The sequence below is a fragment of the Argentina anserina genome, chromosome 5 (genome assembly GCF_933775445.1).
Source record: "Argentina anserina chromosome 5, drPotAnse1.1, whole genome shotgun sequence".
NCBI classification, from domain to species: domain Eukaryota; kingdom Viridiplantae; phylum Streptophyta; class Magnoliopsida; order Rosales; family Rosaceae; genus Argentina; species Argentina anserina.
Window position 1 is genome coordinate 23,543,070 of NC_065876.1, and position 19,906 is coordinate 23,562,975.

Sequence of the window (19,906 nt, forward strand, 5' to 3'; positions counted from 1 at the left end):
CTTAACTACTAATAATTCACTATGAAGATCTACGTTCAATAAAAAAATGGTATTTTGCTAAATAGCACGGACACGGACACGAGTGTCCGTATTTGACACGATTCGATACGTACACACGACATATAGAAATTGTTTTGGATACAGATACGTGGTGGACACGTTAATTAAATATTATTTTTATTATATTTATTTATTTATTAAAAAAATATTTTATAAATTTAATAAGTATTTAGAATTTTACATGTATATATATGTCAAAATGTGCATTAACATGACGAAAACATAACTTGTTAGAATGGCTAAGGACTTGATAAGTACTTTGGATAACCAATATTCGAATCTCACCACAAGTATTTTTATTTTTATCATGAGTTTCTCTCCTTATATATATATATATATATATATATATATATTAAAGTGTGCATAAATATAACAAAAACTGAATCTGTTGGAATGGTTGACGAGTTGTTGAGTGCCTTGGATTACCAAGGTTCAATTCTCACCACACGCAATACGGTGCCCATAGCAAATGTCCGTGCTTCAGAGGTATTTTGTTAAAAAGTCACTTGAAAACATAAGAAAATAAATCAAAAATTAGGTATTTTCTTAACTACACCAACAAACTGAAATGGTCATATGAGAACTATAAAACAATATAAAGCTTACTGGTGCACTGACACCAATAGGCACCAATGTGGCTCCGCCTCTGCCCTTAACTAGCTATGGTGACAAATGACAGCAATTCGATCGACTCCGCTTATTTCGAACTAGTACTAAGCTTAGTGTGTGCTTTTGGGCTACAAAGTAAAAACATGGCTTTTTTTTTTGCTTAATTATTTCTATTGATTTTTAAGTGAAAATAAATAAAAATGAGTCGATGATTTTTAAGCATGGCTTTTTCTATAGTGTTGTACTACTATAGTCTATACCTTTCGTTGGATGAAAATAATGAGAATATCTCGAATGAATTCCTTGCATCAGAAAAGGTCTTTGATTTGAGGTGATATGACTCGTGAGACTCTAAGCCACATTATACTCAGGCCACTCTTTATGAAAATTCTGTCATGAGTTATTGCATGGTATGCAGCAGTATTTTGCACCACACACTATTCCCATATATTATCGTGTATGTTATGACACCCTCTATCACCCCACACAATTATTTGTGGGCTGACACTCACACTCTTTATGCCCAAATAATCATTCCAAATTTCCAACCTTGCAGAGAGTGTTTGTGGTTTGCACGATCACATCACTTGAAGGCAACAAAAGTAATAGTCCTTTCCCCAATTCCCCTAATAGGGCTACAACTCCATTTTTTTTTTGTGAGAACAAGGGAAACAACTCCATTGATCCTTAATAAACTTCCATATGACTGCAATAAAACCATTGGTTGTTTTATACATCATAGATCCCATCAACTTGTACAAGGCCTTATCAGTCGGAAGTTTGTACCAAATAACACTGCGATTGAAAATTTTGCTTCTTTTTTTTGGTGTTGACCAGCTATGGTTATAGTTCCTTAATAACCATAAATATCGAGTCAGACATAGCTAAAGATATTAAATTTATAATAGTATGTAGTATATATGGTAGACACATGAAGCACAAAAAGTGCACTAATACCACCATTACCTAGACCAGTTACAACATCCTAGTTTAGCAAACCACAATTACAATCTTGACATTGTGAGGACAAAAACCCTCGAGCGAGAGAACGACCAGTCTGTGGGATCTCTTCCCCTAACCGGCATCGATGGACGGGATCTAGCGACTCCAATTGGGTCGTGGTGTTACATTAAAATGGACAGTGCTCACTGAAGGCTGTTCTTATTTTGACTGTTTACAGGAGCAATATGCTGAAGTGGTGTGGCGGCGTATTAAGAAAAGCTTTGAGGTGTGCACAACACTTGATTTAAAGTTGTTTTACTGATCTAATGAAGTGAAGTACCAAAAGATCAAGGGAACCAAAAGATCATATTGTTTGGTCTCCGTATGACAATTTCTTACCTCACTACAAAAAAAAACATGAGTAATGAGCAAAGCCACATTTGTGTTGGGGGGGGGGGGGGGGGGGGGGGGGGGTTGGTGAGATTTGGAAGTTGGCCACACCATCAAGACCCACACTTGAGCCACAATTCATTTGTGCTCATTGCTCATGTTTTTTGTAGTGCCTGCATGCAGCGATTTTCGTCTCAAATGAAGTGCGAGTTCAATGTAATGGTAAGGAATACTGTTCCCTGGTTATTCTGAACGTTTACATGATTTTCTGCAGTCTTAGCTAATAAATCTAATTCCATGACTCTTGATTTGTGTACAATAGCTGCGCTTTACTGCTGTTGCTGGACCTGAAGAGCTACTGGCGTTCAGAGATTTTGTGCATCAGCGCTTTGTTGGTGTGACACCTTGTTATTCCATCCGGGCTGTTATAAATGGCAAAAACGTACGTGAATCTTTCATGTCCTAAGGTTCGTGCACATTTGGGTCTGGGGGGCATGCTTAAGGCCATGCAAAGTCTCAATTACTATCATCAAGATGCAGCGGTACGGTTAAATTAAGCTAGATACCAGATGAATAATACAGAATTGCTATGTTTATAGTTCTTCAATGAGCAAGCCAACGGACAAAGAGGATTGACCTTTATATAGCCGATAGAAGCATAAGTGAGAACACAGTTCTAATCGCTATATGTTCCGAAATGCTCCAACCTAATTATTAATAAAAAGGTGTAGTGTAGGCTAACTAAGAACTAGATAGAATAGTCCTCTTATATTAAACAATTAGGATTACTGAATGATCCTTTATTTCAGTAACAAAACTGCGTATACGATGTCAAGTGGAACAAGTACACTCTTTATGTATTTAGTTTCAAAATCTGAATATAATTTAAATATAGGAGGACCAGAAACCCCAACAGCTCAAAGCCGAAGTAAAATATATTTTTATGTTACGAATCATAGACAAAATTAATGGGTGACTCGATTGAATTGGGATGAGGATATTCTCATTTCCATCGAGTTGTTTACTTACTGAAGGAATAAGAATTAGGATGTAATCAATTCTTATTTGATTACCAAATAGCCCTTCACTCACTCTTGATGTAAACTTTCCTACGGACTATCTGGTTTGAGTCCAAATGCTTTGATTCTTCAACTCACATTCCCTTATTTTATCAAATCCATTTTCAAAAAAAAGAATCAATGTTTTGATTAAGATATGGGACCGACACCACTATGATTACTCATTCATGACGAAGTATGTAAGTAAATAAATGTCAAGATGCTCTTTTCACGCAACCGTTCCTACACTTAATAATTACATGGTAAGTAAATGACTCATCAGTTGAATTAAATAATTCTTGTGTTCCCGTTCTTCTCTAGCCTCATTTTGGGCCTATTATGTTGAGCGCCTTCGCCCAGGTGTAATAATCCGAATTTTTGTATGAAATATTTATCGAGTTGTTTCAAGTTATAAGTTTATGAAATTTGTTGAAACGACAATTGGTGGTTACGACATTACGAAAAGAAAACGGAAACGTTCTCGGAACATTTATTTAGAAAAACATTACGTTTTCGCGACGTAAGGATCGACTTTTATTCCGTCGCTTGTTTGCGAAAACGTTCTTCACGAAAGTTAAAGAGCTCGTCGATACGAGTTCGTAGACGCGTCACGCGTTCGAATCAGATGACGGATGTGAAAGTTATTAACGTCAGAAGTTCGTTTCCGATTTTAGAAACTAGTATAAATAGAAAATTTTAGGGATTAAGGTTTCCATTTCTGGAAACCCTTCACCCGCCCCCCTTCTCTCTCCTCTCTCGTTCTCTCTCCCCGATCGCCTCCCTCCCTCACTCTTGAAAACCAGGCCGGCGATCTTAGCCTCCAGGCCGCCGTGCCTCTCACCGCCACCCTCCAGAGCACCGCAGGGACCTCCGCAGTCGACCCCGAGCCCGGTGCACCTCACCTAGCCACCGCCACCCCCCACGCGACAGATTGAAGCTCCGAGATTTCTCTATCGTGCTCCATCGTCGACGCCGTGCTCGAGGCAAGCTCGCCTCCACCCCTCCTCATCTCTGGAGCCCCCCACGTCAAGGGTTGAGCCTTGATTCGCCGCGCGCCTCCACCTTTACACGATTGACGCCGCCGGCACCTCAAAAACCTCCAACGACGATTCAAGGGCTCCGCCGTGAAATCAAGGTAAGGGATTGATGCTATTGATGTTGTGTGTTGATTTTGGATGAATTTGTGGAGATCGGAGGAGGACAGGAGGAGGATTGAATGAGAGGGGTTACCGCCGCCTTAGGCGGCGCGTGTGGACGCGTGGAGGTGGTTGATAGAGCGTTTTGTTAGAACGTCTATAAAATACCCTGAAAAACATCATCGTTAGTATAGAATAAGCAGGGATCGTTCAGTCCGGGGAATCAAAAGGGCTTCAACACTTATCATGTTATTGGGGGATTTGATTTGGATTCTAAAACTACAACGTAAAATAAATCTTAAATTACTTATATACAATTGATCAACCACTCATCACATAACCAAAACACGAATTCTACTCAAGAAACATGTATGACACGTATAGAACAACATATAGGCAGCAAGTATTTTCGATTATTTCTAAGTCCATTTCAATTCCAATTCTAATTAGAGTCCGAAGCGGTTCATCTAATCGTTAAGACTTCTTAATTATTTAGAATCAACGAAGCGTTCAATCCTAAACATATGCTAAAAAGAATTCAACATAACGAAGCGTACTAGTTAAACAACAAAGTAGCACATAAGTACAATAAGTCGAATTGGAGACATGTAAGCAAGCATGGCGTCACTCATCTTGATTAAGCATGCAAATTCCTAGAACTATCACAACCCTAAACAAGTATCAATAATTGAAACACGAAGCGCATATTCAATCAATGAACACTTTGGTGAATTAAATCGCAACCCTAGGAGAACCATGGCCTTGGCTTCCTCAAGCATTGATTTAGATGCACAAGTTCAAGGAATTAATTGAAATAAAACCTAAATTAATTTCGAAAACCTACTGCCCTAAGCTATTACACACGACATACATACATATTTCATGAGTTCATATAATCAAAACATAAAACCAAAGAAGTCTGAATTTATGTTCTTCATATAAGAAACCGAAAATAACATCCAATAATTCATACAATGAATTCGAAATTTGCAGAAAACCAAAAGAAAAATTACAAGCCATGGATGAATCACACATTAGAAACCTTATAGGATGAAGCAAGGATGAATTCCAATTGGAAGAGGAGGAAGATGAGCACGGTTTTGTGGTGATGGATGAAGGTTTTTGGCTTGTAATTTTCTGGATATTTGGGCAGAATTTCGGCTTGGATTGTGAAACAATGGAGATCATTTTTATGAGGGGAGGTCGTGCCTTATATAGAGGAAGGAGGAGAGGAGGGGCTGCTAGGGTTTTTGATGGGCTGATCCATGTATGCATGGCTAGGATCTTTTCTCTTTAATTGGATCTAATGGCTGCCCTTCTTTTCCTTGTAGAACAAGCTCTTATCTCCTTGTTTCTCTAGGGTTAGCATAGGCTGGACTCTCCTTCTCATGAGCTAATTTGATAAGCACAGCAAGAACTTCTTCTCCTTGAATTATCTCTTAAAATTCGAAATTAATTCCCTTTAAATCCTGAATGGTAGCTCGGCATTGATCTTCTTTATTCCTTGAATTATCTCTTCAAATATGAAAATAAGAAAAGAAAAACATAAGTAAGAGATAATTCATTCGAAAATCATGTCTTAATCTAGACAATAGTTGTCTTAAAAAGACACATGTAATAGATGAGCTTGACTAGATTAGGAAAGTTTCTAATTTGCAAAAAGGAAACTTACTAGAATAAGTAAGTTACTAGAACAAGAAAGTTCATTTAGGAAAGTTTCGTAATAAGAGTTTGAGTTCAAGTAGGACTTTCCAAAATGGTACGTTTCCTAATCTAACAAGGATTCCTAATGCAAACATGACTCTCAAGATATCGCCAATGCGACCGAAACGTAGAAAGATGAAGACTCCTAATTCAACTAGGTTTCCTAGTCCTATAAGGATTCCTACTCAAACTAGGACTCTAGACCAATTCTTCGTTTTTAGCTCGTTTAAGCACAAATACACATCCATTACCGTCCTAGACTCCTATTGTGACTCAATGACTCGATATTACAACAATAAGGGTTAAGCAAAGTACAAATGGAGGTAAAAACATATTAAGAACGTAGCACAAAGTGCTCCTATCAGTGGTTAGGGGTGGCATGAGGCCGCGGAGAGGAAGAGGGGAAAGAAAGGAGTGGTTTGAGGGCGGCGGTGGCGTGCTACGCGCCGGCCTTAGGCTCGCTGCGTATGCCCTATGCGTGGCCTGGCGGAGGTGGCGAGTGTACCCCACGCGCCGCCATGTGCGGATGTGCGTGAACAGTGATTCGACACAGTAATTTGTAAAATTTATTTTTACGACGGTGAATGTAAAAAAATGATTTACGTACTGTAAATGTAAATTTATTTTACGTACGGTAAATGTAAATATAAATTACTTTCATTAAATGTAAAAAGTAATTTCAGAAGGGTAAATCAGTAATTAATATTTACTAAGACAGTATTTACATTTGAACAGTATTCATACGTACAGAAAATACGTAAACAATATGTATACGTACATGTATACGTGATTGATGTGTATTTGTACATACATACGTGAATAGTAAATATGTGAATAGTAACTCCGAGGACAGTAATTTCGTAAAAGGGAAAAATCTTCAAATGATACCTGAATTATGCCTCAATGCACATTTTGGTACCTGAACTTTCAAAACTACCCAAATGGTACCTAAACTAATGCTATGTTAGCCATATAGTACCTCCGTCAGATTTACCGTTAAAATAAGGGTAAAATCGTCAAATATATTTGTTTTATGCTTGAAATAATAATAATAATAATACACTATCGCTAGTTCCTCATAGAGTATACACAACAGTAATTGAGCATTCGCCAAAAACCCAAAAAAGTTGTTGTTCTCTAATTTTTCATTTTTTAATTTAAGAAATTTTTAAAAATAAGGTTTTATTTGTCAAACATAATTTTTTTATGCTTGAAATAATAATAATGCATCATCGCTAGTTCCTCAAAAAGTATAAACAACAGTAATTGAGCCTTCGCCAAAAACCCAAAAAGGTTGTTGTTATCTAATTTTTCATTTTTTTATTAAAGAAATTTAAAAAAAATAATAATAAGGTTTTATAGATTAAATCAATTAAAAAAGTATGTTTGACGATTTTACCCTCATTTTTAACGGTAAATCAGACATAAGTACTATAATGGCTAACAAAGCATTAGTTTAGGTACCATTTGGGTAGTTTTAAAAGTTCAGGTACCAAAATGTGCATTGAGGCATAATTCAGGTACTATTTCAGGATTTTTCTCTTTCGTAAAACCAGAAATTGGTGAATAGTAACTTTTCAAAATGTGCATTGAGGCATAATTCAGGTACCATTTAAGGTTTACGAAACGATTCTAAATTCTTTTCTTATCTTTTCAAGGTGATCGATAAATCAAGAAAATGAATTACCTTCGGAAATTGTGGAATTACGCTCGAGTTGATAAGGTGAGTAAAATCTCACATATTTACGAATCTACCCTTGCGGAGATTTAAGATTTTACAGAGTTTTAAAGATTGAAATACGACATGTATATGATATAGTGGAATATATATTTGTATAAATGGTAAATAGGTACATATATATATAGTTTGCTATATTATATACTGTTATGAATTCGTTGTGAATATGTCATTTTGATGACGAGAATTATATATTGAGCATGTCGAGTTAATTTGTACAATATGAGGTGATGATTATTGTATGTGGTTTTAACATGGAGTTTGTTAAAACATTTTGTCTTCAGACGCGTTTTGTCTTCGGACGTGATTGATGTCTCCGGACGCGTTTTGTCTTCAAACTTGATTTTTGTCTTGTTTGTCATGTCGGAACTTAGCCTTTGGCCGGGCTAAAGTTACAATACAGTTAGAACTCTAGTCTGTCTGCTGGAGTACCGCATGTGAGGTAACAGATAGGTTATCGGCTCATGAGTACTCATATTATTTTTGGATGTTGGGTAGCAGAAGGTTGCCCAATATCGACGGTGTACTACGTGAGGGGTAACAGAGGTGTACCAGCGTTCATAGTACCTGTAGTATAAATGCATTTGGGTAAACAGAGAAATTGCCCAATTTCTCATGAGTACTTTCATTTTCATATTTTTGCGACAACCAGATGGGCCGTCCATTGACTCATGAGTGCATTTATATTTGTTGATTTGTGGATTTTCGTATATATTGAAATGCGAGTTATATTTTTATTTTACTCATAAGAGCTGTAAAGCTTACTGGGTTTGTGTTTACAATCCCGGTGCACCAATTCGATGGTGTAGAGAATAATTCCGTAGGTGTCGATTAGTGGGAATCGAAGGACAACTCTGAGGACTCGAAGTCGTTCACTTTCCAGCTTGTGGTGAGGATTTATTGAGGATTTATTGTGGATTTGTGTGAGAGTTTGTTAGGATTATTACATTTCCATTTTATGTAATGTTGAATTATAAATTTGGTTTGTAATAATTGGTTGTCTAAGTTGTATTGCGAACTCAGTAATGATCCACTGCGACATTAAAACGATTTCGATTTATTGAGATTTGTTTTAGCGTTTTCATGACTTCAAAATTTGAGTTTTTATGCTCGAAATTTCGGGGTCGTGACACTAGTAGCCCAACCAATTTTGTAGACGGCATTAGCATAACAATAGGTATTAGGGATGGCTATATTACCTATCGGGTAGGGTATTCACGAGTATAATGAGTTTGTGTAATGGGTAAAAATGAGGAACGGGTATGAGGATCCCCTATATTAAGGGTCATCATTTGGCCCGTAGGAAGCCCGGCCCGACCCGACCTTATGGGTATAAGGCCGGGTAGAGGCCGGAGGTTCAAAGCCTCGGCCCGTTGGAACCCATAAGGCCAAAGCCCGGCGAGGCCCTAAAAAACCTGCCCAAAGCCCGTTCATTTTTAAAATTAATAATTTTATATGTAATTATTTGTTATATATGTTAATTAGTTAAATTATTTTGTTATATTGCTTATCTTTTGTACTATAATTAGTTAAATAATTACCATATCTAATTTTTTCTTTAATTTTTAATAAAAAAATATACATTACACATAAAAATAATGGGCTCGGCCCGGTCCGTTCAAAAAGCCTGGCCCGGAAAAGACCGTAAGGCCAGCGCCCGTTGGTAGCCCGTGGGCCTTAATTTTATTAGTAAGCCCGATCCGGCCAGAAAAATTGAAAAAAACCGTCAAAGCCCGGCCCGGCCCATTGCCGACTCTTACCCTATATTCGAAATATAGAATCAGGTAACGGGCGGGGATGGTATTTTGATCCTCATTCCCATTCCCACCTAATAAGAATAATATATATATTATATAAGTTTCAATATTATTTAATTAATTAATATTTATGTAAATAAGAACCTTTTTATAGTTATTATTTTGAACTAGACTTATATTGGTTTAAGTTGGATTAATGTAAAAAAAAAACTAATTTCATCATGATATCTAGTTTTCATTTTAGATTTTTATGTTTTTCTATACTTGATATGAATTTTTATATAATATAAGAAACTATCATTAACTAGTATTGAGGCAGGTATGGGGAACAGATGCTCAGCGAGTATGGAAACGGGGAATACCCATTACTTTCTAACATGGACTGGGCGGGTAAGGGGATGAAATTGAAATTGGGTATGAATATGGTATTTTGATCCCCTGACCGTACTGCCCATTGCCATCCTAGTAGGTATGGTGAAAGAAACTTACTTTTCCATTTCTTCTTCGCGCGAGCTCACTTAGAGAGAAAGAGTTCTCTCTTATACGTTCCACTGAACACTGGTGTTACCACTGCCGCCGCCATCTCAGGTCTACTCGTCGACACCTTCATCTTCCTCTTCTTATTCTCTTTACAACCATACTAGATGCCCTGACATGCAACCAGATTTCTCACCTAATTGGAGTTAACCCAATTCATCGTCTTCAAGAAGATTTAAACAATTCTTGTGGCATTAGCGAGTTCTTCATTCTTTAATTGTTAAACCCATTTTGTTCCCTTCATTTTTAGCCCTTTTATACTTCTGAATTCTTGAAATTGATCCTAATTTGGATTTTCTTTCTTTTCTGTTACCGATGCCGCCGTTGAGTCTTAGAAATCTGGCGGTCTTTGATCTCCAATTACTATGTTTCTGATACCCATTCATTTCTATTCATTTTGAATTCAATTGCAATGTATGGGTAGAGATCATTTCATTTGGTTTATAATCATTCAAGTTCTGATGGATGGAGATTGAAGACCCATGGATGATATTGTTAGATGGAGCGGCCACGGTGTTAGTGGAGAATCAAGAGAAAAACATAACTCGATCTGGGTTTGATCCCTTGATCATGAACAAACTCGCAACCCAGTTTAGCTAGAAATACATCAAGCTCTAGCTTTTACCCATGATCATAAATCCAGTTTTGGGTAGTTTGTGCCTAATTTCCAGCGAGGCGGCGACTTTATTCCTACCGACTTGCAGATCAGTGCAATCACAATAGTGAGACTAGAAATTTTTCGTTTGAATAGTCAAGACATGAATTTACTTTTAAATGGTTACCCTCCCCTTGCACGTGCACCAGCTCCAATTTTTTTTTGACAGCTGACCATTTGTCTGAGTTATTTGGGACCCAACAGTACTACCTTATCCTCAATTGAGAGGTCTGGAAGGCTCTCGGAGCAAATGCGCATTCCAGTGCTCCCTCATTTTGTCCAAACTATTAGAATCAAGCCACATTTTTCTCTTTAATAAATAAGGGCCGGTACGACTGTCCATGGACTTGACTTAGGCCTGCCTTTAAAATAATTAGTTTCCATGTCAGTATTTTCTTAAATTTTAGTGTTTAGTATCAAATAAAAATGGTTTTCTTATTCTAAAATTATAAGTCATTGGAAACAACATCATTGGTTCTTTTAGAAGTTGTTGTCATAAAAAAATTGGAAAACTAACATTTTATAGCATTACATGAGTTTAAAAAATAAATATTTACTAAAATCGAAAAAACAAAATTTACAGCTGATTCAAATTCAAAGCACAACATCAACGTACTTTATTTTAAAGTGATAACAATGTCAAACTAGGGCTATTAAAGCTACATTATATATACATATATACATATATATATTAATTATGGAACACCGATTAAAAGCCCATATGAATAGTGGTATTCAAGGCCCAATAAAGTGTCCAACCGACTCAAATCTCTATTAAAAAAACACACCCACTCATCAAACCTATTCTTTACATTATTAGCTTCCCGGCTTTTGCCCCAAGAAAAGAAAATCATATATAATTCCCAGTTAGGGTTTCGAATTTGATTGTTCGAAGACGAGACGATGGGTGTAGGCACTAGTCCTCCTCTGGTGATCTTCGATCAAGGAGACGCTTCGGCCTCTGGTCCTGGGCCTACGGTGAAGCCAGAGCCTCTGTACTCGATCGACGACGATGATTTGGAGCTGATCGCGGATATGTTCGATTCAGAGCCAGAGGCTGTGTGCCCGGTCGACGATATGGTCATATCTCAGGCGGAGCCAGAGGCCATAGTCGATATGCAGACAGATAAATCAGATTGTGTCGATGGCTGTGGGAAGGTTTATCCCATCCCCGCTGAAATTCCAGGTGATTTTTCTTTGAGCATGTTTGTATGATTTTCAATTTAGGGTTCCCAGTCTCTCCTCCTCGTGTCCTAAATTTTTAGTTTGATGTGCAGATTCTTATTTGGAGGAATTTATACACCAAATGAAATCGAAATCGTCTGTGGGAAGTATGTATACAGTCACAGAGGATCTGGTATGTAATGTTACGATATCAGCATTAATTATTACTCGTATTCTCGGTTCAGTGATTATCTTGATGTCTTTGTCAGGCTGCACGAACAATCAGAATAAAATGCCATTCAAAAAAGCTGATGCCTGGTCCTGCGTTGAACAATTATGGCATTCTCCAACTCACCACTTTCACTGTGCCCTTCCCTGAGAAACGAGCAACAAAGTTGAAAGATGTGTGGCTTGAGGTTGAATCAACCTTATATGACTACTCCATTTCATGTGATCTGAATCTTGCTGACCGTTGCATGCGAGTCTCCACAACCCCGTCCCTAAAGTATCCATGTATCATCGAAAATGCTAGGCATCTACTTGAATTGTTGTCCACAAGTCTTGTTCCACCGTATATGGTACAGACTCAACAACATTTTTTTTTATTTGAGTCGGAGCTAGCTATTAATTTTCAGATTTGACTTGACAATGTTTGATTACAGGCCTTAGAAATATTCCAAAACGTCAGGCAACACGAGACCATCAACATAAGATTTCAGCAGGGTGGGATTTGCTTAAATCTGGGGATCAACAAGGTAGATGTTGGGCAAACAACTCTCATAATTTACGTTTTCGTTGGAGCAATATACTATGTAGTAGTGATGCTGGACCTTTTAATTTTCCCTGTAATGGGCAACAAATAAAAGATCCAGCACCTGCTAGCTTTGGCATCTGCTTTCTAGCTACTTAAAGAGGATTCAGACCCAGGGTTTCTTACATTTTCAAGCTGCAGATGTGCAAAACCTCACTTTGCTTCATATTTGACCTCTAATTTTCTGTGCAGGATGATTATCGTACACGAAAGGAAATACTCTTCTGCTCTCTAAAGGTATATAACGTGATAACTGATGTTTTATTGATGTTACTCTAAAATCATTACAGAACATTTAATGGATGAGCGATCAACACTTCAAGCCAAGAAATATTTATACAGCCGTTCCTTTTGATAGCATTTATCTACATGTCTAATTTCATTCTCTTGTCAAAGAAGTTTCTAACAATTGAAATGGGATGCAGGCACTCTCAATAGTGACATGTTGTCATCTCTTTCTTGATGTAAGTTTTATTGCAGTATTAGTATTTTGACGGTCCGTGGAAATTTCTTTTTCTCGTCATTCCCACGTCCAGTCTAATTGAAGGTTATGAATTTATTGATGTTGACTTTGCTTATAAATGATAGGAAAGCACTCTTACTGCTGTGACTGCTGCGGAGAGCTCAGTTGACAAAATTTCTCAGCTGAAGACCGCTGTGCATGACTGTCTAGTCATGAATGTGTGTCCTCTGATCTCTATTAGGAGGTCTGGAAATGAAATAATGCCTCAGCCGATTGATGATCCACGTGCCAAGCACACGGAGTGCTGTAAGTCTGGCTGTTTGTGGAACAAAGATGGAATGCTTCAAGCCTGCTCGCTATATACGTCACTCCATGAAAACCAAGGTGCTATGCTCTTTTCTTCTTTTTGTACTCTCCTTTGTTGTTGGCTAATCAGCCAATCTAAGCTCAATAGATACCAATTCAAGTTTGGTTTTCAAGCATATTAATTCATCTTGATCGGTGATCAGGATAACTTGTTGAGTTTTGCTCGCATGGACTTTATGGTGAATAACTAAATGCACACGTGTTAAGCTCCAAAAAGAACTAACACATTGTCGCAGTATATGATTTGCATTAGATCTCCCTACCTCGGTGGATATTTTAATTTTATTAAATAAACTACTGTCGAGTCAGAACCCCATTAGTGCGTTTTGTCAGTCAATTTTAGATTTATACTAGGGTGGTGGCATTGCTTTGCTAACAAAAAATTTAGGTGATTTTGGGAACAACGGAAAAGAGCACTGCCACCTAAGTGTTATTTGTTTAACATAGTTCACTTTCTATGTTCACAGTTCAGTTTCAAATTAAAAATGAACAAGACCCAGTTAGCACTAACATATTCAGCTGCAAAAGGGTAGTTAAAGAGTACATGAACTTATTTTTTGATGAACATTTCCACTGTTTTTTTTTTCAGTATCAAACTTGAAGCAATCTTGGCAAGTGTTTGAGCCTCACCTAAGGCAGCATGGCATTAAATGTACTCTGGTACGTCATGATTAATGTCTACGTTAACTATAATGTCGTGTTTACATGTTAGTATATATTCATTTACGAAATCTATACTAGACTAGGCAGCCGTTATTCATATAAATTATGGTTTTAATATATACTTATATATGTATATATCTATTTCTGTGGCAGGATAAAAATTTCATGGCACTGTATACATTTAGAGGTACCAAGGATCCAGATATCATTGACAAGGCTTGGCAGTTTCTTGAACTTTTGTCAACAACTCATGTTCCAGCATCTTTGGTACAGTAACTGATCCTTGAATTTTTTCTAATGAATGACTAACAAATTTGTTTTACGAGTTCAAAACAAGTTTCTGAGTGTAAGGTATTAGTTTTTGTTCAGTCAATGTAACCTCCTTTCTGTTAGTCTGATAATGCAAATAATGTAGAAAATCTCTGATTAGATATACGTTCAAATTAAAAGATGCAACAGAATGCTCCCTTTCTATTTTTTTTTGCAATTTCGTAAGAGGTTCTCTGTCTTTATTTGAGTGAATCACATTCTCATTTCAGGCAGTAGAATTATTCGGTGGCATAGAAACTTGCCTCATCAAAATTGGACATCAAGAAGGTGGACTATCCACATTATTTGGGATCAAGAAGGTGGGTATTGCATCAAATTGAAGCAGGCATCTGTCAGTTAATAAAAAAAGATCCAACCTGTTATTGTTGCCTATCAGTCATGTGGAACTTTGTTTTGCTTGATTTATAAACTTAAAACATTATGAGTTTTGGAATATGGTGGGATTACTTGAAAATTCTTTAGATGTGCCGACCTTTTTTTGCCTTTAAATGATTTCTTCTCTTTGGTGCAGGAGGACTACAATGAACGATGGAAATGTCTCCGCCACTCCTTACAGGTGCTCGTTACTCGGTTGATGCATTTCTAATATACGGGTACAGTTTTTACTTCACGATAGATGTTTTTCTCTAACTTTTTGACACAATGAATCAGATACTCGCTGAGACGTTGGAGTGTAATATATTTCTAAACGTAAGTTATTGTTCCTTCTGAATGTATAGCTCCTCCTTTGTCCTATGTTCAGTAATAAATATGATCATAGTTTTTTATATGTATATAATTTTTCCGTGAATGAATAGAATAAGGTTGTTGCTGCTGTGGGGAGGCCCCAGTAACAATTATCAAGTTGTTGGTGGAAAACTGCATTCGTCATAATGTGTGTCCTGGGACCCTCATCAGGGATTTTAACTGTTTTTCAAAAGGCATGATAAGTATCGAGGACCCCCACGTACAACACAGAGAGATCGATAGGTCAGCGATGACGGTCATGCCTGAACTCACCTCTTTCTGTACGTTCATTGAAGTAGAACAAGGTACCTTATTCCTGTTCTTATGCTTCTTATGTTCGAGTCTACTGAGAAATTTATGTAATAATTGGGAAGGCAAGCCGGTATTAAATAGAACACTGTTTGGTCACTTACAAGCATTCACATTGTTTTGTGCAGCAACTCTAGTGCGAAAAGATTGGAAGAGTGTGGAAGCGTGCTTAAGCAAGCATGGCTATTCTTGCAAACTTATTACTCAGGTATGCCATTATAATTGCGGTTTATGAAAATGATTTGAACTTGAGTGGTGTATATCTAACTGGGGTTTGACGCACCTTAATCTCATTGTCAGGCCGAGTTCTGTTACTGTTTCATGATAGTCTCCAAAACTAAAAACATTGGGGATCTAGATATTACTGACAAGATTTGGGATTTCCTTAAACTTGTGTCGATTGAGCTTCAGCCTTCTAAGGTACAGTATCCAATCCTTGGTTATATTTCGTAATTATTAATTAAACTAATAATATGAACTATTCTTCAATTTAAAATAATTTTTTCGATGTTTAGACCATCTCCCACTGTAAGCTATAACCTGATATATAGCATAACATAGCCTCCCACCGTAAGGCATTTCACATTCTCCAATTTTTTTTTATACCGTATAGCTATAGTGATAAGCCACCTATAACATTCCAAATGGTACGCTATAAGCATTATATTGTTTATTATTTTCTCTTCTTTCCCTTTAAAACTCAACTAACATTTTCATTTTAATCATTTCTCAATTATAGTTGTAATTTCCTTGTAACTTTGTTGATAACAAAAATTATACTATTACAAAGATCAAAACGATCTCTTTCATTTGAGCCTAATATTGAACATAATCTGGCAAAATTAATATATGACATAAAATTAACCATGGTTTCTAAGGAGGGGAATATCATAACTTTTTATTAATTATACCCTATATTTATACCTTACGGTGGGAAGCTATTCCAAAAGCTTCCAAAGCATCTTTAGTATATTCCATTCATGTAAGCTAAAATACAACTATACCTTACTAAATATACGATACGGTGGCAGATGCCCTTATAGGGCGGGTTTCAAATTTTTCTGGGAAGTTGTGGGTCAAGTTTGTTAGTCTTTTGTTCAAGATGCCACATACTTTTGGATGAACATAAAAGTTTTAATAGAACTTATTTTTGTTTGCACATCTGTCTGAGCTTTCTGATTTGAGTGCGCAATGATTCTGATTCAGGCAATTGGTATACTGAATGGCTCTATGCATTGTCAGTTCATCCCGGCGGGGTATGAATGTGGTGGTCCGTTATGTTCAAAGTTTGGTGTCACTGAGGTGGGTTATTGCATAATTTCATTCCATGTTTTTCATTTTATGTTAATTTTTTACTATATGTAACATTGAAATGACCAGTGCTCACTGAAGGTTGTTCTTATTGACTGTTTACAGGAGCAATATGCTGAAGTGGTGTGGCCACGTATTCAGAATAGCTTTGAGGTGCGCATAACAGTTGATTTAAAGCTTGTTTTACTGATCTTTATTTACAATGAAGTAAAGAACCTAAAGATTGCATTGTTTAGTCTCATAATGACAATTTCTTACCTGCATGCAGAAATTAAGTTCTCGATTGCGGTGTGAGTTCATTGTAATGGTAAGGAATACTGTTTACTGGATGAAGGTTTGCGCGGTTTTTGGTATTTTAAGCTGATACAACTAATTCCATGATGTTTTATATGTGTGCAACAGCCGGACTTTATTGCTGTCTTTGGATCTACACAAGTAAAGGTGTTCTGTGGGTTTGTGTATAATGTGTGCTTTCGCTTGAAACAACGTCCAGCTTTGCGATTTCGGGGAGGTTGGAAGAGTTGGTGATTCCTGACTTGCTCGCAAATCCTGGTTTTCAATATCCCTCGTCCATGGACTCCATTCTAGTCGATGAATCCTGAGGTTCGTGCACACTGGTCTCTAGGGCCATGCTCGAGGCCCAGAGTTGAATTTAAAGAAGAAGCTTTTGAGTCTTTCCAATTGTTTGTGTGTAAATTATGGCTTATAAATTTTTGAACTTCTAAATGTGGCCATCGGGGCCACTGTACAATTTACTTAAATTTTCCTGATATCACTGGTGGTGCGTTGCATGGTAGAAAGATCCCAGTGTATGGACCAGCTAACGTCCAGTTGCCCGAAGCTTTTGAATACTTCACTGATATGATGTATGAAGGTATACCAGAACTTCCGGTGTATGTATCCTGGGCCGGGCCTGGGGTAAGCCCAAGAGGTACGGGCCTAGAACCCCAAAATTTTGAGGGCCCAATTTTTTTTTTTTTTAAATGACGAGAAAAAAAAAATCAATTGTATTGTCATATAACAAGTTTCATCTTTATTTTTTCTCATGCATATCATCCTCACAATTCACACATCCAGCTCTCCTTCATTCAATCTAATTTTCAAAAAACTTATGTTTTACAAGGTGAATAATTTTTCCATTATTTGTTACTTTTAATACTTTAATTTCAAAAGATTGGACATTGCTTTAATTGAAATTGTGAATACAATAAACTCTAACATAGTAGTGTGTTCTCATGTATCGTAATGCCAATATTGTAGCTCATAAGTTAGTTAAGTTGGGTATTACTGCGTCTATTTCATATAGTTGGGTGAGATCTCCTCTAATTGACATTGTTAGTCTTTTGGTTTGACTTGGTTTTTAATATATTGTCCAATTTTCAAAAAAAAAAACATAGTACTGTGTTTTCTGAAAGTTTGGGAATGTGATAATAGACTGAATGATTATTATGGTTTGCAATTTTACATAATTATTAATTGTCTAACCTCTCTAATGATCTACTATTGATTTGTTATTTTTCATTCAACAATGAGAATATCATCTATTGACTATTGATAATAAGTTATAATTAGATCAGTAATTCGTAATCAGTTCAAAAGTTACTATGTTGGATCAGTTAATTTGCTTGGTTTGCATAATTGTCCTATATATTGAGTTGTCTTATTGAGTTATTATCTTATTGCATAATTGGATCCGATTGCTATATATGCTGGGTCCAAATAGAATTAAACGACAACCATAAGAGGTAATTGAAACTTTTGTCAAAAATACGAGAAGGGTAATTTTTCAATAATTAGGGATTGTAATAGTAAGATTTTTGTTAGAATTAAGATATTAGAGCATTCATACCCATAAATTGGATTTGCTCAAGCAAATGGTAGGGCCAGAAGCAAATTTTGCTTCAAGCAAATCGATTTTTTCACACACCCATTTACAATATGCTTGAGCAATTCAATTTTGTCTTGTTGTGAAATGATTAATTTTTTTTACCAGATATATTTACAACCAATAATAATGTGCCACGTGTCATTATCGACTCGATATTATCCAAAATTTCCGATAAGATTTTTGACTAATAGATAATTGACAGGTGTTACTGCCACGTGTCATTGTCGGTAAAATAATTGGTGCAGATTTCCGATAAAATTTTCGACTAGTAGAGAATTGACACGTGTCACTGTCGGCAAAATAATTGGACCAAATTTCTGATAAGATTTTCGACCAATTTGCTATAAAACGTGTAATATCACTCATTCTATACTCACACCATTGTGAAGAATCCGAGCATATAACTCATCCTTTAATCTAAACACTTAGCAACATTTTCTTGTTCATCACTCTGATGAATCCTTTCAGTTTCCACAATTTTTTCAGGCGAAGACAACGTCAACAAGAAGAGGATGACGATATGGAGCAATCATTCGTGAATCAGGTGGTCATGGTGGAAGCACAACACGATGATGAATCAACACGACCAAGCGGTTCACGTCGCGGTAAAAAACTGAATAAGCCACGTCAGAGGCTATCTAGAGGACGCAATCTCATGGAAGATTACTTTATCGAACGTCCAATTTTTTACGCTCAAAACTTTCGCCGGAGGTACAGGATGAGCAGAGACCGATTCAACATTATCATGACGGACCTCTGCAACCACGACATGTCTTGGCATCAAAGAGAAGACGCCACTGGTTTTCTAGGGCTACTTCCCCAACAAAAGATGACCGGGGCTCTACGAATGCTAGCGTACGGGTCAGCTGCAGATCAGTGTACTGAAATTACAATGATGGAGGAATCGACTACCCTGGAATGTATGAAGGAGTTTTGCAGCCAAGTGGTTCATCTCTATGGTCCAAGATACCTCCACAGTCCAACACCGGCAGACCTCACACGACTACTAGCTAAAGGCAAACGCCGAAGTTTTCCAGGGATGATTGGAAGCATCGACTGCATGCATTGGGAGTGGAAGAACTACCCAACCGCCTATCAAGGGGCATACTCGGGGCGAAAGGGTCGCCCAACGGTTATCTTAGAGACAGTGGCCTCGTATGATACGTGGATATGGCACAGTTTGTTTGGGTGTCTTGGAGCTAAAAATGACATTAATGTGCTCCACCTATCCAATGTGTTCTCAGAGATCCTTGCCGGAAGAGGCCCAACTGTTGTCTACGAAGTCCACA

The 19,906-nt window shown here is 37.1% G+C and overlaps 1 protein-coding gene across 1 annotated transcript; it reads left to right on the top strand.

The window, feature by feature from the left end:
• Positions 1 to 14,893: 14,893 nt before the first annotated feature.
• LOC126796062 (uncharacterized) lies at positions 14,894 to 17,507 on the top strand. Its single transcript, XM_050522827.1, has 9 exons — positions 14,894 to 14,939; positions 15,035 to 15,073; positions 15,181 to 15,414; positions 15,547 to 15,626; positions 15,719 to 15,838; positions 16,625 to 16,720; positions 16,835 to 16,882; positions 16,998 to 17,036; positions 17,132 to 17,507. The coding sequence occupies exons 3-9, from the start codon at positions 15,306 to 15,308 to the stop codon at positions 17,255 to 17,257; spliced, it is 618 nt and encodes a 205-aa protein (XP_050378784.1). The 5' UTR covers positions 14,894 to 14,939; positions 15,035 to 15,073; positions 15,181 to 15,305; the 3' UTR covers positions 17,258 to 17,507.
• Positions 17,508 to 19,906: the final 2,399 nt, after the last annotated feature.

Excerpts from the sequence above, each read along its gene's own strand:
- LOC126796062 (XM_050522827.1), top strand. The coding sequence starts at position 15,306 with ATGATAAGTATCGAGGACCCCCACGTACAACACAGAGAGATCGATAGG. Across the intron at positions 15,627-15,718 it reads CTTGCAAACTTATTACTCAG|GCCGAGTTCTGTTACTGTTT; the intron begins GTATGCCATTAT and ends TCTCATTGTCAG. Across the intron at positions 15,839-16,624 it reads TTGAGCTTCAGCCTTCTAAG|GCAATTGGTATACTGAATGG; the intron begins GTACAGTATCCA and ends ATTCTGATTCAG.